This window comes from Sorex araneus, chromosome 4 (assembly GCF_027595985.1).
Source record: "Sorex araneus isolate mSorAra2 chromosome 4, mSorAra2.pri, whole genome shotgun sequence".
NCBI lineage: Eukaryota > Metazoa > Chordata > Mammalia > Eulipotyphla > Soricidae > Sorex > Sorex araneus.
The window spans coordinates 187,186,046-187,212,016 of NC_073305.1; the positions used below are offsets into that span (position 1 = coordinate 187,186,046).

The 25,971-nt window shown below is 53.7% G+C and overlaps 1 protein-coding gene across 1 annotated transcript in view; it reads right to left on the reverse strand.

Moving 5' to 3' along the window:
- PRKN (parkin RBR E3 ubiquitin protein ligase) overlaps window positions 1-25,971 on the reverse strand; it is a 1,029,130-nt gene that overhangs the window by 649,252 nt on the left and 353,907 nt on the right. The window contains exon 3 of the mRNA XM_055135350.1: window positions 1,810-2,050. Coding sequence (XP_054991325.1) covers window positions 1,810-2,050 — 241 coding nt within the window. The remainder of the gene's footprint in view (window positions 1-1,809; window positions 2,051-25,971) is intronic.

Genomic DNA, 25,971 nt, shown 5'->3' on the forward strand with positions numbered 1-25,971 from the left:
TCTTGATTAGGGCCATGTCCTCAAAGACTGGAGAACTTATTCATTTATTCCTAGTGGACAAGTCTCAGCCATTCCTTAAAAAGTTGTCTTTCATTCTTTCCTCTTCCTTAGAATTAAGTTTTCGACTATTTTTCTCCGTATCTTTCCAAACCTTAGCCTCTGAAAAAACAGCATTTGACATTGCAGGCGCTTGGCTCACGTCTGCCAACTTTCTCTGGCATCACCTGCCTTGCTCTTTCAGCCCATCAACGGGAGTCTTTGAATTCCAATAACTAAAAGTAACATGAACCCCACGACTCCTTTTCCTGTGTGTGTTTCCAATTTCACATTTCCAATTTTAAACGTGCACTCATTATTTAATATTTTCTCTGCATTGTCTGAACTGTCACTTTGCTTTATCAACACGAGGGGCGGGGGCTACTTTGGGGCAGAGACCCCTTTCACTAGCAGTAGAGCATTTCTGCATCAGCTCTGCCCCGTTGGCCCATGAGCTGCTCCAGCGGCCTCAGTTCACACCCCTTGGGGGCTTCTGCCCTCGTACATTTTGCTAGAAATGTCGAATGAGTATGTCCAGATCCAACATTTACAACATTTACTTCTTCCGAGGCACTGTGCTGAGCAATAGCACAGTGGGTAGGGCGTTTGCCTTGCACTCGGCCAACCTGGGTTCGATTCCTCCGCCCCTCTCGGAGAGCCTGGCAAGCTACCAAGAGTATCCCGCCCGCACGGCAGAGACCTGGCAAGCTACCCGTGGCGTATTCGATATGCCAAAAACAGTCACAACAAGTCTCACAGTGGAGACGTTACTGGTGCCCGCTCGAGCAAATCGATGAGCAAGGGGATGACAGTGCGACAGGCCGTGCTTCTGAAGCACATGGGAGGTTCTGTTTTTCCTCACTTGGTACATTTCCCCGTTTCTTGCCTGCTCTGCTCCCCTCCCAGGCGGCCTTGCCTGGAGCTCGTCCCTGCCCTGCACACCGCCTGGGGCCCTGGAACCCCGTCTGGGTTCTTCCTGCTGTTCTGATCCCCACTTACAGTCAGATTTGGTATTGCTGTGTTTCCCCCGTTCCTGGAAAGTTGCTGGCAGTCACACCGAGAGGCACTGACAGCGTGTCCTCGAGTGCGGGGGATGCTGGCAGGAGGCGTTTCTGGGCCTTGCGGGGGGGGACCCCCCCACCCCGCCCGGGGTGAGCGCCGTGCTCGCCGAGGCCAGCACAGACATATGGGGTCAAGAAAGACCCTCTACGCAGTGAGGCTGCTGCTGCGCTTCTCTGTTTTCTGTCACACACACAGCCAGAAAACACCCACCCTCGGGGTCACACAACAAAGCACTAAGGACACCCAAAGGCCCCCCGAGGCCCTGTCCACGGCTGGGGTGAGGGCCCTTTCTGGGCAGCGCAGGCAGGATGCAAGGAAGAATCTTCCAGAACAATGAACATTAGTAACACCCGAGAAATAAGATCTGGGGCTTGCTTTGTTTTTTTTTTTTGTGTGTGTGTGTGTGTGTGTGTGTTTTGTGTTTTTTTAATCCACCAGGTGATGACAAGTGTCCAGGGCTGACCCAACTCGGCAAACCAACCAATCACAGCCAAGTCGGCTCTTAGATTCCGGACAAGCAAAGGGTGGGCGGGGGCCCAGGGGGAGGGAGTTCCAGCTAGGAAGGTATTTGCTTCGAAGTTCCCAGCCATGTACTCTCCTAGTGACTCCCATGGACCACACGCTAACTCCATCCCCGGCGTGGTCCTTCTTGGAGGACTGCAGAGAGCACCGCAATGGCCATGCCCGTCCCACAGCGGTTCCCATGGTTACCTGGCCTTCCCCGGGGCGGGATGTCCGGCTTGCTGTCGTCCTGCAGGATGATGGCCAGCCCCACGGAGTCAGCCGGCAGGACCGTGCCGCTGAGGTCCACGCGGGTCAGGCTCTCCGGCTCCCTGGCCAAGCGGCCGAGAGCCTTGCGTGGGCCGAGGCCTGCCGGGGGGTCCCTTCCATCTCCTCGGCCCTGGGGTCTCAGCACGATGTGGACAATGCTCTGCTGCTCCAGATCGCAGCTCTGTGGGAGGACAAGAGTGGACAGTGTCAGCGAGGAACACTCGAGTGCCCTGGACACACTGGGGGTTAGGGGGGAGGGTGTGCACTGCCTTTGGAGGCCGCAGGGATGGACCTCGGGATACCGAGTGAGAGGAGCGAGGGCAGGAGTGAAAGACAGTCACCAGGTGATGACAAGTGTCCAGGGCTGACCCAACGCGGCAAACCAACCAATCACAGTCAAGTCGGCTCTTAGATTCCGGACAAGCAAAAGGTGGGCGGGGGGGGGGGGATGGAGGTCCAGCTAGGAAGGTACCGGAAGTCAGCGGGAGGGGGCACTGTGGCTGCAGCACGTACGGAGGCGTGAGGACTCCTACAGCCAAGGACGCCTTGTCAGCCAACGGGAAGTCAAACAAGACACATGGGCTTGCATTGGGCCCCGACTGGAGAGCTTTCCCAGGAGAAAGGCCAACGCCTGCACAGCCCGGGAAGCACGAGCTGACCAGCCTGGTAACTGACCCCTCACTGGACAGTCCGACGCGCTGCCCCGACCCAGCCCAGTGCTGACCCCCCACCACTGCTCCAGCGTCTGGACAGCCTTGAGCTGAAGGTTTCCGCCCAGAGACGTCAGTGCCGAGCGCACCCGGGTGCGAGATCAGCAGTGCGCCAGCTACACAAGACGGCCCCTGCGGGAATCGGCTCTGACCTGCCCTGTGCTCTTTGGGAAGGATCCGGGACAGGGTCAGCTGGACACCCGCTGCCCAGGCACCAGAGAGAGGGCACAAAGGTCATGGCACGTGTCTTGCATGGGGCGCATCCGGCTTCGATCCCTGGCCCTGCACATGGTTCGGGGAGCACTGCCCGCGTGAGCCCTGAGCACAGACCCAGCAAGGAGTCATGAGTGCCCATGCGTGTGGCCCAAAAACAAAGACTAAAGGGAAAGAATGAAAGTCTCCATCCACATTCAGGGCTTACTTGCTGATCTGCCCAGAGAAAAAGTATTTTTCTAACTTACTTCATTTTTATTGTTAATTATTAATATTCTTTGGCTTTGGGGCCACACAGCCAGCAGTGCTGAGGGCTTATTCCTGGCCCTGCACTCAGGGGTCACTCCTGGCATGCTCAGAGGACCACAGGGTGGTGCCAGGGGTCCAATGAAAGTGACCCAGCAGCTTGCATTGTGTTTCTCGGGCCCCAGAACATGTCTCACTTTTGCTAAGGGCACCCGAGCCCCCCAGCTCTGAAACCAGGCACACTCAAGCTCAAAGTCATTTCTCAGCTGCGTGAGTTTTGGCAGATTGCTCCTCCCCGCCTAGGCCCGAGTTTCTGCACTGGTCACTGGCCAGAGTGTTACCCACTTTGAAGCCTGCTCAGCAGAATGAAGAGGGAGAGCATGTGGCGTCGGGGCCTCGGGGGAGGGCCCCGCACAGAAGCTTGATGAGTCTGGCGAAGGGCCAGGACGAGCCGTGGGCCCCGCTCACACGTCAGGCCTCCGGGCGTTCTGAGTGCTGGCTGCCCTCTCGGATGATCCTATTTGGAAAACGTTCAAAGAAGGTTCCAGAAGCAGATGCTCTGGATGGGACAATTATTCTGGTAAGTTTCCAGCTTTCTGGGAATGGAAAAATCGATACAAAAATATCCCTATCTCTTAGAGGCCGTGGAGCACACGAAGAATCTGAGCAAATTCTCGGGGGCTGCTCAAACTTGACAGATATGGACGGAATCCAAAGAGCTGAGACTCCCCACTCCTCGCCGGAGCCGTGCAACTCTCAGAGTGGAGCCGTAAAGGGGAGCAGGCAGACCCCGAGCAGATTTCAGTCATTATGGTGATATTTATAGACCATATTTCCCTCAATCTCCATCTCCGCCTCTGAGACCACTAACTGCCTAATTCTTTGATGCTTTCGGAGAGTGGGCAGATCCTGGGCACTGTCCCTCTGCCAGACGGTGAAGAGCACCCAGGCTGGTTCGGCGCGACTCTGTACTGACCACACAGCCCGAGGATGTAAACTGGGTGAGGTTCTGACTTCTCGAGACTCTCAAACCCAACATGTTACTCAGTGCTCATCAAGCAAAGTGTGTCTCTGCTTTGTGGGGAGCTTCGGAAAGAAGGCGGCAGAGTCCTCTAATCTGTTTTAAGACTCCTCTGGCAAAAACGATGTCCCTGTGTACAATGTTTACTCAATGACAAGCACACTGCCCGACAAGGAGAAAATGGTACGAGTACATCTGCATCTTTGTGACAACTTAGTAATTCAATGCGCCCCTCTCAGAGAGCCCGGCAAGCTACCGAGAGTATCTCGCCCACACGGCAGAGCCTGGCAAGCTCCCCGTGGTGTATTCGATATGCCAAAAACAGTTAACAAGTCTCACAATGGAGACGTTACTGGTGCCTGCTCGAACACATCAATGAGCAATGGGATGACAGTGATACAATGATATAGTAATTCAATAAATGACATGGGCTGCTCTAGTGTGGACATGGCACACAGGGATTTTGTCTTACTGGTAAGGGGAGTTCAGATACAAAAGGATGTGGGGTATATGGGCAATCTCTGTCTTGAATCTTCGATGTGGAGCTACTCTCTATTTATAAAATATCTACAGGAGTCATTTGCCAACCAACGATCAACTCTTTTGGCCATCTTTCAGCCATGTGCAAGAAATTGACATGTTTCCTTTTATAAAAATGAATTCCTTGGTGAAGAATCGGGCCGCTCCGGAAGCACCACAAGCCGGAGATTGCTCCGGACCCCAGACCGGGCTGGTATGCGGGACTGGGACAGCTCCAACCTTTCCTGATATACAAAATATATGCTCAGGAATGGCTCTGTCACCCCTGGGCATCCATTATCCCAGAGGCACAGAAACCAATCTCAGAAACGCAGAGGCTGCTGGCAGATATACTCCTGGACTCGGAACTAGGCTACAGCCCCGTGCAGCCCTGGAGGGGAAGGGTTTCTGTCCCTTGGCCTTTTCTCCCCAGGACAGCATGGTGACCCACCACCATTCAGAACCAACTGGACAGAGAGGTGGGAGTTTGCAGTGATGGGACGGGATGCATGGAGACTCTTGTGATGGGGGAGGCAGAACCGGCCCCGCCTTCTGCCCAAATGAGACCTCAAGCAGTCGCCCATGTACAGCTCCTCCGCTCCTGAACAGCCATGATCCCAGCGCCACAGAAACCAATCTCAGAATGCAGCGGCTGCTAGCAGAAATACCTCTGGACTTACCAGAATTCCAAATCTGGGCGGCCGCTTTCGAGACCGTGCAACATCATATGTTCTTTGTTACCAACAATAGAAAACATACAATCTAATGATGCCACTCCAACAGGTCTGACTGTTGGGGGAATAATTCCAAATAATGGTAGTGAGTTTCCTGTCGAAAATTTAATGTAATCAAAGTAAGGAAAGAGTAAAGTGAAAATCATCTACCACACAGGCAGAGGGGGAATGGGAGGGGGGTATGCTGGGGTTCTTGGTGGTGGAACATGTGCACTGGTAAAGGGATGGGTGTTTGAGCATAGTATGACTGAGACTCGATCCTAAAAGCCCTGTAACTATCCTCACGGTAACTCAATTAAAAAATTAAAAAAATAATAATAAAAAGATAAAAAATAAAAAATAAAACAGAAAAAAATAAATAAAATAAAATTTATCTTGCCCTTACACTTTGTATAAACACTGTGGTTCACAGAGTAATTCATGATAATTTGTTGTAGACATTCAATATTCCAACACCAATCCCATCACAATTGCACTTTCCCACCTTCATAATGTCCAATTTTCCCAACCGCCCCTTAAACCTGCCATCATAGCAGGCCCTCAATGATTTATTTTATATTACTTGTTGTAAATAATTTGCTAGAAGAATGATAAAAATGTTTCAGAGAGAGAGAGAGAGAGAGAGAGAGGAAGAAGAAAAGAACCTGCCATAGAGGCAGGAAGGGGGTGGTACTTGGCGGGTGATGGGAGGGAACCCGGGGACTCTGGTCTTGGAAATACACAGTGGTGGAGGGATGGGGTTCGAACATTGTATGGCTGAAATCTAATCATGAACAGCTTTGTAAAAAATAAATGAATACATAAAAAGAAAAAATTAAATTAAAAAAAATGAATTTCTTGAGCAGTGAAAAATCCTGGCCGGCGGGCAGCACACATGGGAAAATGCTCCAGACCTCACACCGAGCCAATAACACCGGGGTGCCCCCAAGGGAGCAGGTGCAGTCTCCCCACCTTCTCCAGATGGAATCCCGGCGACACTGAGCTTCCACTAACATGGCTCCGGACTGTGGGGACCAGGACTATTTCTCCAAACTGTGGGGTTGCATAAGTGGCCACGTGACCGACCTGTCCTGATATACAAAAAACGTTCAGGAATGGCTCCTCTGCCCCCGAACGGCCATGATCCCAGAGGCACAGAAATCAATCTTGGAACACAGAGGCTGCTGGCAGAAATACCTCTGGCCCTAATTACTAAATTAATTAATTACCAGAATTCCAAAACCCCACAGCCACTATCACGACCGTGCGACATCATATGCTCTTCATTCTCAGCAATAGAAAACAAATGATCTAATGATGTCTTTTTGGCAGGTCTGATTGTTGGGGGGAAATTCCAAATAATAATAGTGGGTTTTCTGTTGAAAATTGAATGTAATCAAAGTAGAGAGAGAGTAAAGTGAAAATCATCTGCCACACAGGCAGGGTGGGGGTTGGGATGGGAGGTATACTGGGGTTCTTAGTGGTGGAACATGTGCACTGGTGAAGGGATGGGTGTTTGATCATTGTATGACTGAGACTTAAATCTGAAAGCTTTGTAACTGTTCTCACGGTGATCCAATAAAGAAAATAAATAAAATGAATTCCTTGAATGACATATATGTGGTTATGATTCTAATATTTCAGATTGGAAATTCAGTGAGAGTACAAGAAATAAGAAACACTTGAAAACCCAACAATGCTTTTCAAAATATTCTTAACCTTTGAATGCTTGTAAGCAATTCATGTTATTTGAACAAGAATAATTACTGGAGATTAAAATGTTATGACAATGCTTTCCCAATACTTAAGAAGTGTTAGGGCATTATTAAAAATCAGATTCAAAAATAGTTAAGAATGCCACATTAGCAAAGCGCTCCGGCTGATTTCCATAAGAATGACTGCATTGATAGAGGAAGGACAGACGTCAGCCTTGACCCCACCATCCTTCAGCTGGAGAAGGTTGGTTAATACCTCCTCGGCCCTCTGCGGGGGCAGGTGGTCATCCACAGTGAGATCATGCACAGAGCCAGGAGGGATCTGGCACCAGCAGAGCTCTTCAAACATGACCGTGGCACTGTGGTTTCGCTCTCCTTGACGGGCTGCTGAAGTAAGCCACAGCAGGTCACCTGGGGTTCGCTGAAACCCACTCCTAAGAGGGAAGTCAGGGCGGAGCCCAGATGCAGTTCCTAACAAATGCACCCTTCGAGTCCAAGCACCGCGGCCAGAAGACTGAGGCAAGGTGGGGACGTGGGTGGCAGATAGAAGTCAGGTCTCTGGAAGTCATAATGGTGCCTCAGAAACCAAGAGGTGATGGGAGTAGAGCTCTCCAGGACCCAGGGATTCCATTTCTTGTCATCTACTCGCAAAACATAGAAACGCTAATTTGACAGGAAACAGACACACCACACCCATATTTATTACAACACTTAGCACAAGAGCCTGGGCAGGGAAACAACCAAAATGTCCAAATACAGATGCACGGAGTGAGAAGTTGTGGCATTCTATACACAAGGAAATGCCACGCAGCTGGGGGAAAAAATAAAATCCTGCAGTTCACTGGAATGTGGATGGAAGAGGAGGTATTAAGTTCAGTGGAATAGAGTCAGATGGAGAAGGACACATATGGATGATCTCACTCATCTGTGGGACACAGAGAATGAAATTAAGGGGATGGACAGCTCTGGGCTGACCTACAGAGCCACAGTGCGGGTAGTGGGGGGAGGGAAAACATGACCAGGAAAGAGGAAGGGACGGAGCTGGAGGGATGGGGGCATGGTGGTGGGGATGAAGTAATTTAGTATAACAGCACTGTGAATTTTAATACCATTGTACCTTCCCAAGCCGTAAACGCTAGAATAAATGAGTAGGAGAAGAGGCAGGGACAGCAGGTGCCCAAGACAAGGAAGGTGGCTGAGGGGGGCAAGAGCAAGTCAAGGTTAGTGCAACTGACGCAACAATGACCAAGAGGAGAGTAAGAATCAGGGCTGGTTCCGGATGACTGGGTCAAGGCTTGCAAAGCACCGACGCGTCAAGGGCCCAGTGCCCTGAGAACAGAATTTTCAGCCCAGAGCACTGCACTTACTCACTGTGTCCTCCTTCGCTCTACCTCCAAGAAAAGACACTGCCCGTGTCGGCACTGTGCTGACCGTCTGGACAGTGGCGAGTGGTCGCTAAGACACGCTCTGTCTGGGTGTGTGGGATGCTGCCCGCCCTGTCTTAGCATCTCCCTGTGGCTGGACCCACACCCGGGAAGGAACAGTGGAGGAGCCACTGTGGCCACTGACCCTTAGGCTGACACTCTTCCCACGGAAAACTCTCCAACTCCGGAGTTGATTTCACCACCCAAGGACTGTGGAGAGGAACCCCTAGGCCAGTCATTTCTCCGGGCTGACCCTGCGACCACTCAGTGTGTGCTGGCCCCATCTCTGCAGTTCCGACATAGACGGGACACACGTTAGCATCTGTCTTCTCACTCTGTTGTCTAGAACTCCCCAGCCTGTCAACTCTCCCCTACTCAGGCGACGCTGTTTCAGAGGGAAGACGGTGATCTCGGGGGATGCACTGAGCTTAGCATTGAGCTCCTGGCTATTCCCACTACAGATACAGGTTTTGTTTTTTGACACTTTTTTTTTTTGGCTACACCCGGCATTGCTCAGGGGTTACTCCTGGCTCTGCACTCAGGAATTACTCCTGGTGGTGCGAGGGGGACCCTATGAGATGTTGGGAATCGAACCCAAGTAAGCTGCTTGCAAGACAAATTCCCTCCCTGCTGTAATATTGCTCCCCCAACCCAGTTAGAAGTTTTAATAGCACTTAATTTCCCTCCACAAAAGCCAAGAATGATCAGATGAAGGATTTCCTGATTGATCTGTGATATGATCAGAGCTGAGTTTCAAAATCAGAATGGAATTTGAATAAAAAAATTTAAGGTGCATTTTCAGGAGTGTATTGCTTACTCTAAAGCAGCACATTTTTTGCATTTACACGATTTAATTTTTTTATTGAGATTCTGTGGTTTACAATACTGTTAATAACGGCTTCTCAGGCACAAAATTCCCATACCACATTCATGCCCAGTGCACCGAACAACCTCCCCCAAGCACCCCCCACACCCGTCCTCTCGAGCCCCCCCACCCCGTGTGGATTCGGTCTCCATTAAGTCGCCCTTGGGCCTCTGCTGCTCCTTGCTGTGTGCCGCTAAGGCCCAGGTGGGAGACAGACCATTCTGTGTGTCCTTTTCCTTCAGACTCGAAGCAGCACTTTTTTTTTTTTTGCTTTTTGGGTCACACCCGGCGATGCACAGGGGATACTCCTGGCATTACACTCAGGAATTACTCCCGGTGGTGCTCAGGGGACCATATGGGATGCTGGGAATCGAACCCGGTCGGCTGCGTGCAAGGCAAATGCCCTACCCGCTGTGCTATTGCTCCAGCCCCCTCGAAGCAGCACTTTTTTAAATGTTGGTTTTAACTAGAGGTTACTTCTGGCTCTGTGCTCAGGAATCACACCTGACAGTGCTCGGGGAACCACAAGTGGTGCCGAGGATTGAACCCAGGCCAGCCACAGATAAGGCAAGTGCTTTGCCTACAGTATCATCTCCCTGGCCTTTAAGAAATACTTTTAAAAACGACTTTAATTCTCTCTTGATTTCACTGCTAAAAATCAGATTGCTTCTTACTTGCTGCTTCTGAAAATAATGTCTAACATGTTTTTGTAGCCACCAGAGATTTTACTAATGTATTTTTTTTATGTCAAAGAAGAAAACATGCAAGGCACTTGGGGAGTTATTTGGAGGTATCTGGGGTGCGGCCGTACGGAAAGACTGTGTGGTCACCCCGACGACACGTGGTCTGTCTCTGCGTCCGGCCTGCCACGTGCGGAGCGAATCTCCGCTGAGGAAGAAGGAAACGAGAGAAGCCAACCCCAGACGCGCCCACTGCTCTTTCTCTCTGGAACTCCCGTCCCCACCCGCAGTTCCCAATGAACATGAAATGTCGAACTGTATTCATGGCGTGAGAATAAAACTGCTCCTTTTGTTTGATCTTCCATTTTTATTTTAAAAAGGAGACTTTGAAAAGGCAGTTGGGAGCCATGCTTTGGACTCATTTCCCGATTTCTTCAGTGTGGTTCTCGTGAGCATCCAGGGCGCCGAGCCCCAGGAGACGCTGGCTCTCGGCTCTGCGGCTGCCCGGACGGGTCAGGCCATCGCTGCGGAAGGTCAGTGAGTGCAGCACTAATGAGTGCGTGTGGGTCTGCGCTGGTCACATCCCGGGGCTCTGGGGGCTCACTGGGGAGGGACGGGGGCGAGTGCTGACCTCCTGGTGCGGAGGGAGTGTGTGTGGCACCGCAATGACAAACCCGCTGTCCCCCCACCTACACACGCAAGCTCACGGCCAGCCCTGGCTGTGGGGCTCAAGTCGAGACCGTGTTTCCGTCACAGGCCCTGGAGTGTCCTGCAGCATGTTCCACCGAGTGACGCAGATGCATAAACACGGTGTGTGGTAACTGCCTTTCACACATCTTTTTTAAGTGCTATAGAATTGGGGGGTGGGGGGTCAGGGTGACCAGCACCTCGAGCCCGGCTGCCAGAGGGACCCTGACCGCTGCGGGCATCACGGACCCCGGAAAGACTGCCCCACCCAGCACCGGATCCAAAGAGGAACAGGGAGAGCGCCAACTGCCCCTTGGGTCCACCCCGAGGTGCCCTCACCCACCAGCGGGCCCCTCTGTCACCCCCAAAGAGCCCCTGCAGAGAATGTACAGGAGAGGCAAAGTGAAGCAACGGGGGGTGGGGGTGCTTCTGGGCGAACCACTGAAAAACAGGCCCCCACCCAAATAAAACCATCATTTCCCCTGCTTGGGGGCCCACAGCAGCCCGGAGGGGCCTGCTCCGTCTCCCCACACTGGCTCCTGCCCTCCTGCTCCGACTCCGCTCTGTGGGAGGGTCGGTGCTCTTAGGGGCCTGCTTCCCACTTCCTCCCTCCCCCGTCTCTCCCCTCCCCTCGACCACTCGCCCACCTCCCCCTTCCTCCGTGCCTTCTTAAGCCATGACACGTCTGGGCGCACCCCCAGATCCTCAGCCCGAACCCACCTGTCCCCAGCCAGAATGAACCGGTGGCCCTGCTTGGGTCCCAGCCTGCAGTGCTCGCCCACACCGAGGCCAGGCCTGTGGGGTACAGGGAATAATCGGATTCACTGGAGGCTGCGATAAAACCCACCCCTGGACCCAGGGGCTTGATTTCGCTGAGTAGCCATCGCGGGAAACGCTGATCCCGTAGCAGCGTCGGGGAAAGCAAGAGATCTGAACCACCAACTACCACAAAATAGAGTCCAGCCACTACCACCTCCCCCCGCCCCCAAAGAAATCACAGCAAAAGTAGGTCTTTTCTTACAGAGAAGAAAAACACTGTTTTCTACCCAGCAATGCAGATACAGAGCGCATATTTGAGGGGAGGGGAGAGAAACAGAGGCAACTGCGGGTCGGCGAGAAAGGTCCTCCCTGAACTCAGCAGACACGCCCTGACCCGAGTGGGAAGGCCACTGTGTGTCCCATAGCCCTGGGTGCACGGGCTGACCAGGCGTTGCCTTGGGACCAGGCAGAGGGAGAGACCCAGAGCTCCTCTCAGGGGAGCCGAGAAGGCAGCTGTACCCAGCTGTCTACCTCCGGGGAAACTGAGGCACAGGCATTCCTCTTTGGTTTCTGCTGGAGCTCTGGGCGACAGGGGAGTGCCGGCAGCCTGTGTCTCCGGCCCCGATGCCGGGGAGAAGCCCCGTAAGGGAGAGAGGCCCCATTCGGGCGAGGGTCTGAGGGCAGGAGGCCAGCAGCCTGGGCACGGGCAGGCAAAGGTTTGAGGCGTGCCCACTCTCTCGTTTCCCCTTGCCAACTGCCAGAAGAAGCTGCCGTGAACAGTGCCCCCAGTCCGTGTCGAGCCAGAAGCTCAAACTGCGACCTTACTTGGAAGTTGGGTCTTTGTGGGTGGCACCATTTAGGGCTCTTGAGACAGGATCCCGCAGGGGAGGGGATGCCTACTCCACTGATGCCATGAGGAGACCCTGCTGTGGCGGGCACCGGGGCCTGCCCGCCTCACAGAGGCAGCTGCCGGGCTGCACCTGGACCCAAGGGGTGCCAACCCCCCACCCCCACGATGGTGCAATGCCGGGGCCTGGGATGCTGCAGGCCAGGGTGACTGGGGTCCTGAGTCCAGGGGACCAACCCAGAGTCGCGTGCACTCAAGCCCTGTCCCCATCGCTCTGGGCGGGATGGTCGCCCTTGGAACAGTCACGAAAGATGAGCTGGCCTGGACGACACGGTTCTTTGCACACAGAGGGTGGCCTGCACATGGGGGTCTGATCACCTGCGTCTGATCACGGCATGAGAAGTTCGCATCCAGCCAGGACAGGTCCCGGTGCTATGACTTCGGAGTCCCCTTCCTGGAGACACTCAGCATGGGGTCAAGTGGAGAATGTGCCAGCAGCCAGAGCTGGGCTGCCAGTTGGCCTCTGGTCTCCTAGGCACAGGGTCCCCTGGGTGCCTGCGTCTGACCCAGCCCCTGCACACACAGTCCCATAGGTGTCTGAGAGGGCCAGGCACCCTGGGTGCGAGCATTCATCCACCTTGGTGTTGGAGGGGACAAACAGTGCGCTCAGCCGGGCAGGCGCCTGGCACCCAGGGAGTCCGTGGGTAGACAGGGCCATGCCCGGGCCCACAGACATCAGTGCAGTTGGTCAAGCGCCGAGGCTGCGAAGGACGCAGAAGGGGAAGAGATTTCAGCCACCTCTGAACGCTCCCGCTGGGGTCTACTGACCATCAAGAGGCCAGAAAGAGAACGCAGGGTGCGTGGTTGTGCCAGAGCTTCAGAAGGGACTCCCAGCGAACGTGGCACCAGCATCTGGGCAGGGCAGGTCCCAGATGAACAAAGAGCAAGACCCACGGCTCCCGAGGTCTCCAGCCCTGCCCCGGCGGAGGAGTTCTGCAAAGCTTCAAACGTCTGAAGCAGCACAAATCGAACCACGTTTGAAAAACAAACAACAGGCCCTGCGTGGAGTGACGAGTGAATAAAGCACTTTACTTGTCCTAGACCCGTGATTGGGCACACTGGCCTTCTGCAACGTACTCGATTAAAAGGAAAAGGGCTCATAGAATCAGACGCACAAAAGGATGTTCACTTGATCCCATCCCACCTTCAGAAAGACTCTGGGCTATATAAATGGTGATCTGACAGACGGAATTGTTTCCAATACATTGATTTCTTCTACTTTTTTTTTTTTTTTTTACTGATACTATTTGGGGATTGGGTGAGGGGTGGTGAAATTCAACTGGGATTGAACTGGCGAGAATAGCATCCGAACCACAGACCCGGGGCAGTAAGAAGCTGGGGTGGAAATACAGCACACACAGGGTAGCAAAACACATGAATGCATCTCCCACAAGCCCCCGAGCTGCGGCCGAGTACATGGGGGCAACCTAAACACACACACACATGGTCACATCCACATGGTCAATCTAAGCATGCACATATATGGTCATGTTCTGGTGCCTAAACAAGCATGTGTGAATAAATAAGCACATGAAATGCAGGGCTTGCCTTGCTACTGGAAAACATGATGGCAAATATGACAATTTGCTAAAAGCCAAAGACTGGGCAGTGACTGTGTTAATCGACAAAATTTGTGAGAGTCTTAGGAGGGTCATCCTGGCCATCCTTGAGCTAGGTAACAGCTGGGAAGTGTGGCATCCCCTCATGCCTGAGCCACTACGCATGGCACGGGGTCCTTCCTTGCAGATAAAACAGTGACTCGGACCGCAGTCAACAAATGGCATCCTGCTCCCAGATCCATGTGACCCGCCCACCCCCCCCACCCGAATCTGGGAAAATGGTTGCACTGTTCAGATCAGGAAATAGTAAGCAGAGAAGAGTCTCTAGGGAAAAAGTCTGTAAAAGTGAAGAGCAGGAAGGAGGGGGCATGAAAGACACTGAGGAGGGCCCTTGGGTCCCCGTGGCCCCACCCAACACGGCTGCAGCCTAATGGAGAGATAGTGCCCCATGGACGCCCAGGGGACACAGACCCAGCCCCGGGAAGGTGCTACAGGTATAGGGAGCACAAGCCCTGGGGAGGTCAACCTCTCAGGCCTGAAGGCCACGGTGAGGAAAATCCAGCTGGAGTGGGCACTACCTGACCGACACTCCCAGAGCCTCCTGTAAGCTGGGGATGGCCACGGAAGCTACGGCTCACGCTCATAACACATCGAAATACTAGTGCTCTTATCTAAGTCAAAGGCAGCACTCTTGGGGCTGGAGCGATAGCACAGCGGGTAGGGCGTTTGCCTGGCATGCGTTGGCCAATCCGGGTTCGATTGCCAGCATACCATATGGTCCCCTGAGCACCGCCAGGAGTAATTCCTGAGTGCAGAGCCAGGAGTAACCCCTGAGCATCGCCAGGTGTGACCCAAAAAGCAAAAATAGTAAAAGAAAAAATAAAGGCAGCACTCGTACCTGTGACGCCCTCCCCAGCCAATGACAGACCAAGACAAACGAGAAGTAGCAAGACGATGTTCTCAATCTTGGCCACAGACAACTAATGCTTAAAACCTCAAACAAAATGATTAAAAATTGAATGGGGAGTTTGCCAAAAATAATGAGAATTATCAATACATGTATACACAAACGAGACAAGGTGCCAAGCTCCACCTTGGGGCCTTACTTGTTGGGCTTCACTCACGAAAAGATAACCCCCCGTGGAAACTACATCCTCGGGCCACAGTCACCCAGACACGATTTCACAACCTGGCTGCACTCTTACTGAAGCCTTAGCAGCCCGGACACACCTTGGACCAGAAAGGAGTGCTCAAATGACAACACGTACTTGAATCTCTGGCTCCAAATCCCAATTTAAGGAATTTTCCTTAACAATATGATAACCCCGTGATTAGGAAATCATGCACGCACAAGATTATTCAGTACGGGATTCTTTTTTAGGTTTGCTTTTTGGGTCACGGTTGGCTGTGTTCAGGACCTGTCCTGACTGTGGTGTTCAGGGGACACTCCTGGCAGTGCCTGGGGGCCACTTCTGGTGCAGGAGGTGGGGTGGGGTAGCCCCCGGGCAAGGCAAGCACCTCGGCCCATCCACTACCTTTCCAGCCCGGGATCCTTTACAGCAGAAAAATGTCAGAAACCACTTAAACATCCTCCGTAGGTGAGTATATTTTGTGAATAACATGAGGCGGAGCATTATTGACTAATCTGAAGTGAGACTTTTCCTAAGGAGGAAAAGTTAACACGGAAACGTAGTAGACATCGGATGCTATGTTCTATGTAGCATCAGAGGGAAGTGCTGCTTGCACAAGGAAACGGAAGATGGAAATAGTAATAAAGACGGCTCTCCGGAGGCAGCTGAGAGGGGAAGGTAGACACCACGTCTGCCTAAGTAGGTCTCTATGAATGGGGACAGCTTTGAGTCATACGTGTGTTTTCATAATAAAGAAAAGAAATACAAGGGGCCAGAGTGATAGTACAGAGGCTAGGGCACTTGCCTTACACACAGCCAACCTGGGTTGGCTCTCTGGCGCCCCCTATAGGCCCCCAAGCCTGCCAAGAGTTTCCTGGGGCACAGAGCAGGTGGAATTCCCCAGTGGCCCCCAAAACCAAATGACTAAATAAATAAAAAGTTAAACAGTAAATTCTAAAATTAGCGGCATGCCTAGCATGACGGGGGCCTGAGTTTGACCCCTGGCCTCACATGACACCCCTCACCACCACTATAATCGAGGGGACTCCTAAGCACCTCCTGAATGACCCCTGTTAAAATGCACACAGATATACATGCAGCAGCGGAAACAAATGCTCTTCCTACAAACAAAAGTAAAAGCTCGCCTCCATCTAACAGCCGCCTCAAGGAAGCTTCCAGCATACGCACTGATGGATATCCTTGTGCACTAATAAAAAATGGGAAACACAATTTTTTTTTGCCACTTTAGTGAGCTGACCCGTAGTAGTAGTGGTATAAGGGAAGAACTTCTGACACCATCTGCTGTTGGGATAGGAAAAGCTATAAAATGTTCCATATTTTTAGGTACTGCTGGCAGACGGTCACAGAGGCAGGTGAGAAAAGCTCGTGGTGTTGGGCTTGAAACTGAAGCAACACAATGTTCTTATGAATTAAACAAAGAGCTTCTCATTCTAGGGAGAATTCCACACACGTCCAGATCGGCAGAGTGACGCACACGCCGTATCTATTCACGCCTCCTCCACCCGTGATACCATCTCAGCACAAACATGACCCCTGTCTCGACCCCCCTCCTCTGCTCCCCGTTACTCTGAATCACACCCCAAACATCCTATTAGTCCATCAACAAACTCCCCAGAACGTATCTCTCAGACAGACATATCTGTAAGAGCGGGACTTCCTTTAAAACCTACCAAGAAGTTGATGGATAGCACAGCGAGTGGGATGTTTGCCTTGCATGTGGCTGGCCCGGGTTCTACTCTGGTACCACCAAGAGGGATCCCTGAGTGCAGAGCCAGGAGTGAGCCCTGAACATCGCTGGCTGTGGCCCCAAAACAACTTCCCCCGAATTTTAAAAATAAAATAAAACCTATCAAGAGGACCACTACAGAAAATGAATATATACTTATTTATTAATTTACTCCTTACGGCCTGCCCAGGGGTGCTGAGGGGGCCCTGGGACCCCTCCCATGATTCCGGGCCAACCAGCTCAGTGGGAAGGTTCAAAGGTAGAATCTGCTCAGGCCCTGGGGCTTGGCGCCTCCAGATCTGCCCTCTAGGGATATTGGGGGTGGGGGGAAGGTGGAGGATGAGGTGTCGCACCACGGGGCCCCTGACCCCGCTCTCGCCACAGGTCCCGGTAGCTAATGCTACTTCCCCCCTCTGTTTACACACTCTACAACACCTCGTCAACACAGCAGGTTTTAGTCAGTTTCCCCCAGGGCCCAAACGGGGTCCACCTTAGTGATTCGGTGAGACATCTTCACGCGTGCTTGGGTTCTCAGTGTTTCCAAAGGGGCGTGTGGCAAACCGTGCCACGTCCCACGGGAGTACCGTCGGCACACTCGGTATGTCTGCGGCGCTGTGCGGACACCACCATAAAAGTCCCAAACGTTTTTCCTTCTCCATCTCCCTGGCTGGCTCTCCTTCTGCGTATCAGCTGCAACTGATCCTCCACGCAAGATCCATAAGCCCAGTGAGACGGTAGAATGGTGGCATTGCAGCTTGCTCACTTCTTCTTGCACTATTAGATATTCTGTTAGTGCCAATTTTCACTTAACCAATATTTTATTACCCAGTGGTAAGTATAAAACGTTGGAGCTAATGCTATTTCCCCCCCCCTCTGTTTACACTTTGGCTAACAATGAAAACAACTGCAATTTTTATTTTTTTAGAAAAAAAAAATTTGGGTCATGCCTGGCAATGCTCAGGTGTTACTTCTGGTTCTGTGCTCAGCAATAACTCTTGGCAGTGCTCAGGGAACCATATGGAATGCCGAAGATGGAACCCAGGTCAGGCGTGAGCAAGGCAAGCGCCCTACCTACTATACTAAAAAATTTAAAAAATTTTAAAGGCTTTGCTAAGAAACCATGACACTGAACATACTGACGTTGTTTTGGCACATAGCAGCCACTGTTTTCACGCTCACATGAGCCAACAGGGCCTTCTCAGAACCTGGCCCGATGTCATCCACACTTTCCCTGCTCTCTGCTAAAAGGTTTCAGTCTCGTGGGAACAATATTTTGTCCAAGACCTGGAATCGTCTGTTTTCCCAAAGGAAGAATGATGCTGACTGGTAACACCTGTGTGGGTGGAGGAGCCCATTTAGCAGGTGCCACGACACTGCATGGTTTCTTTCCAGCCTTACACGTACCCTGATGGCACCAGACTTTAGGTTTTGCTTTGTTTTGTGGCCACACCTGGCAGAGCTGAGCGCTTACCTTGCTCTGTGCTCTGGAGTCTCGCCCAGGGGTGCGGGGAGGGGGGCATCTGTCCTGCAGAAAGCCAACGGGTCTGCTGCATCAGGACAGGCTCCCTAACCTCTGGACACGCTCCTCTCCAGCCCAGGGTGTTTGTTTTAAAGTAAAACAATAATGAGTTCAGGCAGATCCTAAAATTCAAATCCAGCAAGAGGGATTTTATATAATCTCTTTTGCCTTGTATCATAATCTTCTTTTCTCTTGCTGAGAGTCTTGGAAATAATCAATTAAGAAAGTCATATAATTGTTTTACCTGAATTAATAGCTCAAAAGCTTCAGAATAACATGACTCAACTAATTACTAAAAATAATTTAAGTTTAATTATTTTATGGTCCTTTTTGACTTTCCGTATATCTCACTAAAAATGTGCATGGTTAAAATTTTTTGTCCAAAAGCTAGCCTCACACGCTGGGGGAAAATCATCCCAGATAGAGAAGGGAACACCAAGTAATATGTGATTGGAAACCCCGAGCAGGGAGGGAGATGCACGCTGAAAGTAGGCTAGAGACTGTACATGACGGCCACTCAATACCCCTATTGCGAACCACGACACCCAAAAGGAGAGAGAGAGAGAACAAATTGGAATGCTCTGCCACAGAGGCAGCGTGGGGTGGGGGGGGATGGGATAGTGGGGTGGGAAGGATACTGGGTTCATAGGTGGTGGAGAATGGACACTGGTGGAGGGATGGGCTCTCGAACATTGCATGGGGGTAAAACAAGCACTAAAATGTGTGAATCTGTAACTGTAAATTATAAATTATAAACAATAAATTATAAAAAAATTTTGTCCAAAAGCCACTTAAAGCAACCATCATTGCAACTGAAGACTCATTTACTTTCATTTGTTTCGTTTTATTTTTAGTTGTTTTGACTTAAATATTTAATTGCATACAATTACTTAAAATATTTACAAGTTTCTAAAGTCAAATTAAGAAGTATGAAATCATCAAAGAAGTCAAGCTCTTACCATTGTCTAATCTATTCCATATTCCAATCAACCTTATTATTTTTATTACATTTATGGCATATCTTTCTATTGTAATCTCTGGTTTTTTTTAACACAAATTAAAATGTGTGCTTATGTGACTTTGTAAATCGTTAAGTCCTTGTCTTAGATAAATGATAGCAATTGCATACATTTTTACCAACATTCACCTTGTGTTCTTCTTGCTAAATAAGTTTTGTTTTGCTATTATTTTTATTTACTTATTTATTTCTTTGAGGTGGAGGCCACATTCCACTGTGCCCAGGGATTCCTCCTGTTTTGAGATCGACCCTGGCAGCCCTCAGGGAGCCGTACCCTGGGCTGGGGATCAAACCAGGGCAGGCGGCATCTCTCTTGCCCCTGAGTGTCCTTGCGTTAAACACCTGGCCCTTAAATTCACCCAGCAGAAAGCCTCTGTCCACAGCCTCCCAGTTCCCTAATATCACGGCTATCACCTACATACCCAGTTCTTAAACAGACGGGTCCGCCGAAACGTGACATTTTGGTTTCTAAAAGTGAATTCCCACGAAAAGTGAATGAGCAGTAGCACGGGGGTGGACACCCGGCTTTGCATGCGGCTGACCTGGTTTGGCCCCTAGCACCCCACAAGGCCCCCCAAACCCACCAGGAATGACCCAAGGGTAGACCCGCGACTAATCCTTGGCCCTTACCTGATGTGGCCCTACGGTTATAAATGAAGCAGGATACAGGTCAGAGACAGCACACGGTGTGCCCAGAAAACTCTGTGTGTGTGTGTGTGTGTGTGTGTGTGTGTGTGTTTAGAAACACCCAAGAATGTGTTAGTACCATGGACAGGGTGTTGCCTTGCATGCGGCCAACAAGGGTTCAATCCCTTGCACTGATATCGTTTCCCAAGCACTTCCAGGTGTAATTCCTGAGCACAGAGCCAGGAGTTAACTGCTGAGCATTGATGGACAAATGCACGGCACCAGACAAACACATGCCAGGACCAACGCCTGGGGCCCGCCTCAGGTTCTCCCGAACTCCCAGAGCAGCTGGGACGTTCCTCCAAGGGGGGTGGATTTCACCGGCAGCCTTGGTGACAAGCCTGCTCGCCGCGCCCAACCTGACGGGAAGCTGCACGGCCACGAGGCCCCACGCGCGCGGGGAGAAGGCTGCCACCCATGCCAGCCTGGGGGGAGGAACGGCAGAACCAGGCTGACAGCGCGGACAGCTCCTTCCACGGCCCCACAGTGAAACAGGGTGTGCCGGAGTTAGCACCGGCAGGGACAGCTGTGAGGCTGTCTGGACGTGCATGTGAGGGGGCAGCACCGTGCGGGGCCACAGTCCCCGGATGCCATCGGGTGTCAGGGCCAGAGCAGTGGGTCCTTCTGGCTCGCAGATGAGGCTGACTGGCTGAGGAAGAAGACGCTGGATTCTGTACCGGTGTGACCCCCTACAGGGAGGAGACGGCGGGAGCAGGGGCAGGAGGGACGCAGGCAGGAGGGACGGGAGCCAGAGGCTATTGACGCTGGGCAAAGACCGGAAAAGCATCTGTCCCACCGTGGCTGTGGTCGTCTCCCGAACATTCTCAAGATTAAGTGCTATAAAATAAAACCCGGGTGGCTTAGATCGTGCCCTGTGCCCAGGTGCCCAGTGTCCACTGAAAACAAAGGAGGACAGCATAGAAGTAAGGCACTCACTGTCAGGAGCGGACCCTGAGCACCAAGGAAGGAGTCAGCCCTGATCACTGCCAGGGGCGGCCCCACACGGAAAGGAAGGTGCAGTGCACACAGTGCAGGGGGGTCAGAGCTGGATGCAGCCTGCGGCCACCCGACGCTCCTGGACGCCCTGGGGGAAGGACCTCACCGTGGACGCAGAGGAACCCTGCTCTGAGAGCGACGACACGAGGCTAGAGAAATCAGTCGCAGTCACTGGCAGCTGCACTGCCAAAGCAGCCTCTCGTACCCTGGAAGGACCACCTCGGCGACGAGGAGTCTTCTCCCCAAGCAGTGAATGTGTGGAATTCTGTGAACAAATATTATAAGCCACGGGCTGGTGACCGGACAAACCGCAGGGAAAGACTAAGAGTTGAAGGAAGCTCTTCTTGACTAAGGCGGCCCCAGGGAGCAGCGCCGGGAGCAGCGGGCAACCGAGTCCATATCCGACGCTTGAGAACCAAGCTTCCCACGCCGGAAAACACGGTCAGAGGCCCGTGCCCAGGGGGCTCCGGGAAGGGTTCCCCCTGGGATGCCATCTGGGGATTAGCAGAGGATTAAGGGAAAGGGCCGTCAGCAGCCGAAACTGATCCACTTCCTGAGGTCACACCTGGGGGCTTCCCGTGCCCTTTCCCTTTCTGTGAACACTGTCGCCGGAAAGCAAAGAGCCGGCTGAGACTGCTTACAGGGGAGTTCCACGCGCTGCACCCTGTTTGGTCCACACGCTAGCACCCCTGTCGGCAGTCAGGACCCGCACTTCCACACGTGCGCCCTCTTTCTAGAATAGGTCACGTGGCCATGGAGAGGCGGACAGGGGCTTCCCCTGGTCACCGCCCACCGAGGGGCCCGGAGACCCCCCAACTTGTCAGCTAAAGGCCGACCCCTCGCCGGTGGGGGCACTGGGAGACAGGGTGTCCGTAAAGAGACAGAGCGTGGTCAGCGGGCAGGCCCCGAGCCCGGGACTGGGCCTGGCGCAGATACAGGTACAGACTTTCGAGAACATCCGAAGGGCACGGGCCTGCTGTCTGGGAAATGGGCGGATGACGCAGCAAGTGGGATCTTGTTTCCAATTCCTCTAGACCCATCGGCACAAGGACAGGCCCGGCACAGAGACCACCAGCCCCACAGCTGACACCCCCGTCCGGGTACCAACAGCCCCTCCCAGCCCCACCGTGTCCACCCCCGAGGCCGAGGCCGGCTCTCGCCAATGGCCCTTGAGTGGCACGGTGGCTGCCGACTCCTTAGCAAACCTGGATGTGCAGTGGAGGTCGCAGACGGATGTGAGGCCGGGGCAGACACCGTCCAGACCCCCCAGTCTAACCGGAGCCCGCGCCAGCAGCTGTGCCACACTGCCCGGGGCAAACCTGAGTGACTCCGCAGGCAACGCCATCGCGGGCACAGCCGGGTTCCCGCCCAGTGTCTGCGTCTGTCAGAGCGGGGAAGCTGCTCCTGAAGGCTCCCGCCTCTGCCCCGGCCCGGCTCTCCCGGCGAGGAGAGGACAGTCCGGGGCAGTCTTAGAATGAGACAAAACCTGGTTTCCAACCCAATTATTCATCTTGTATAAATGATGCCTCTCTTCTTTTATCTCCTGTTTTTATGAAGTTTAAGATGCTGAAGGATGAAGGGAAGTGCTTGATTGCTCGAAAGCGGTATCTTGGCGAGACGTGAAAAACAAAAGCCAAGCCCACCCCGCCCCAACCTCACTGCTGGGAACAGACTTCCCTAATGAGAGCCTTATCACTGCCGCCCCCCCCCAAAAAAAATGGGCCGTTGCCATAGCAACCAGTCAAACCACACTGTCATGCTTATTAAAAACCCCTGCTTGCTTTCAGGAAGGCCCAGCGCTTTGTTTCTGGGGAAAACGCATTAGGAGTTGGCAGTGTTTGCACAGGAGTCTCGATAATCCCCAGTGACAGGTTTTATTGGAGCCGGTGATGTAGGGATAATGTCAGGGCTTAGGAGTGTCTAGGAAGTTCTAGATCGCCTCCGGATGCTATCTGACCTGAGGGTTCTGAGTATTTGCGGTGAGAGAGGACGACAGGAGCAAGTGAGTGCAGAGCAAGGGGTGCGAGTGGGGGCAGGGGCCCGGGAGTGCAGCCCCTCTGCAGGAGAGGGAGTGGCCCCCTCGCGGCCTGCGGGCCCAGGAGCCTTCCCAGGAGACTGCAGGGACGGGGCTGGGGGAGCTGACGGCTCCTCCCCACGGTCATCTGGCAGAGCTGGACCTGAGGATGCCCCCGGGGCTGGGCAGACTGTGTGGACGCTGCCGGGTGTGTCCTGGGCTGACTCCAGGGGGCGCTGTAGCGGGGGGTGGGGGGGACGCTCGGGGCCTGGTCACCTGGGCAGCTGGCCCGGGAGGGGCTGCTGGCGCCCACGCTCAGTCCCGTGTTCCTGCCTCCCAGGGCTGGGGCTGTGTCCCCCGGGCGTGTCCCCGCCTCCTGACACTGGGGCCTCCCGGAGCTCCTTCCCAGTGCGAGGCCCAGACAGGAGGCCAGCGGGAACCTCTCTGTCACCACATAGCACGGGGCTGGGTCCACGGGCTGGGACCCTCCCCAAACCCGGCTAGACGCACGCCCCTGGCACGGAGGGTGCGGGCTTCCCCAGCAGAACCAGGGGCCGCCCTCGCGGGCTGTGGACAGGACGGGAGCCGCTGCCCTGAGCACGCCAGGCCTGCACGCCCGCCCTCAGAGCTGGGTCCTACCCTCCGGGACGAAGGACGTGTGGACGGGCCAATTGTCCTCCTATCTCTACGCGTTAGGTCACAGCCTCTGTTCAGGAGTGACCAGGAGGAAGAGGCGCCTGTGGGCACCCGCCCTGCCTGGGCTGCAGCCAACGCGATGGCGGGGCTGGACACTGCTGGCCCAGGGCTGGCTGTGCCGCCCGGCATGTGTCCTGTTGGGGAGGGGACCGAGCTGTGGCCGGAGCCCCCAGTGCCCAAGGAGCCCCAGGGGCACCGCAGGCGAGTCTGACAGCCACAGACACTCTGCACCCTCCCGGGGGCAAGCGTCCCCCCACCAGGGTTCCGCAAGACCGGCCTCGGCGCCAGCTGTCCCGAGTCTGCCCAAATGCCCCCTCCCAGGCGCCCACCAGGCTGGCCTCGTTTCAGCTGCTGCCTCCGGAAACACCCATCAGCAAAGAGGGTCGCACCTGAAATATGTGTGTGTGTGTGTGTGTGTGTGCGTGTGCATGAGGGATGTGTGTGCGTGGTGTGTATGTGTGTGTGGTGTGTGCGCGCGCATAAGGTGTGTGTGTGTATGGGGTGTGTGTGTGTGTGTGTGTGGTGCGTGTTTGTTTGCATGCGTGCGCGGGTGTGTGTGTGTGTGTGTGTGTGTGTTGTGTGCGTGGGGGGGTCCCATTCAAGCCTCACGGCCCCACAGCAGGGAAAAGCTTTCAAAGGCCATCGACGGTCACTTCAGGGTGCCCGGGGGGACGAGGAGGAGGATGGGTGGGCAGGACCCGGCACCTGGCCACAGTGTCATTTCGGTCCTGACCCTGCAACACAGCAGGTGGCCGGACATGGCCATGAGGAGTGTCTTCCTCCTGCGGGCGGGCGGGGAGTGAGGCAGAGCCGGCCTGGGCGGAGGGCAGAGTCGGGCAGAGGGCCGGGCTTACCAGCGCCGCCTGTCCAGGCACCAGGAAAGGCCTTCGGGGCGGAGTCTCGAGCTCGCTGTCTGCACGTCCAGCCCTGGCCTCCCCGCGGGGTCCTGGGGTCTGAACGGAGGTGCGGAGCCCAGACCTGCTTCCCGGCAGTCAGCAGGCAAGGGGACATCAGGCCGCGGGTGGCCGCTCTCGGCGGAGTTCACCATTTGCTCCATTTTGCAGCCGTGAATTAAGTCCAGTGGGCAGGAGACGGTTTTGTTTTCCTGCTGAATACACTCTTGATCCTGGCCTTAAAGCACTTTAGAATACTTCGTCCCCATTTTAAGCCTGATTTTCCAAAGAATACCTTGACACGCCAGCTTGCTGAATTACGCGAGGATAACAATTAACAAGCAAATCGTTGTCACCTAAGTTTAATGCCTCTGATAGATCTGTCAGTTCCTTTACTAATGTTATGACACTAGAATGGCATGGAAATTCAGAATAAAGTAGACCCCATATTTTCAAAACAAAAAAAAATTAATTCTTAAAGCAAAATTTAAAAAAAGGAACCAGTCTAAATCATTAAAGAAAATTAAAGAAAATAATTGTAAACTTCATTATTTTTTTCTTTTTTTTTTGCCAAAATGGGTCTAAACAACCAAGGAGAAAGAAAGAGATTGTGGTAATTTTCTGAAGCAGAAATAACAGAACGAGAGGCCCTGGGTTTCTCGGCAAAGGCCTCTCGCCACCTCCCACAAGCAGCACAGAAGTGGCTGCACAAAGGCACAAATACGAGGCCGGCCGGCAGCTAATGCTCACTCGACGACCCGGGGCCACTCACACTGGCGCCATGGGACCGTCCCTCTGCTCGTGGCCAGGGTCAGTGGCCTGGCGGTCGGAGGGCGGTCAGCCGGGCACGAGCCCCTCCACGTCACACGATGCCACAGAACAGCTCAGTTCTCGCTGCACTGTCGTAGAGACGGTCACGGTGGCCACCCGTGGCCACAGACGGCGCAGGGAGGGGCAGCACTGGCGGGAAAGCTGGGGTCCCCCGGGTGGAATCAGGGGGCAGCGTCTGGGGGTTCAGTGCCCGGGGGAGGCCCAGGCCAGCCTGCACGGCTGAGGCGCCTGGACCCGTGCTGCCCCGGCGGGTGCAAGCAGCGGGCAGGAATCCCGTGACGCCCTGCCAGGCCTGCCCCGCGGCCGGCACCCTGCCCGCCTGCCCGCCAACACCTTCCCGCCGTCCCCTGGGGTGGGGGTGGGGGGCTCTGCGGGCCGGGCTGGAGGTACGAGACACAGACACAGCGAGACTGGCACCAGCTGGTCACTTCCTGCTGTCCCCATGGCCCCTGGACACAGACCTGGAAGCAAAGAATCTAGCCCTCCCGAAGCTGTTCCGGAACAATCCAAGACAACGTCTGATTAGTTCTGTTCGGGGTTGGGGTTTACTCGT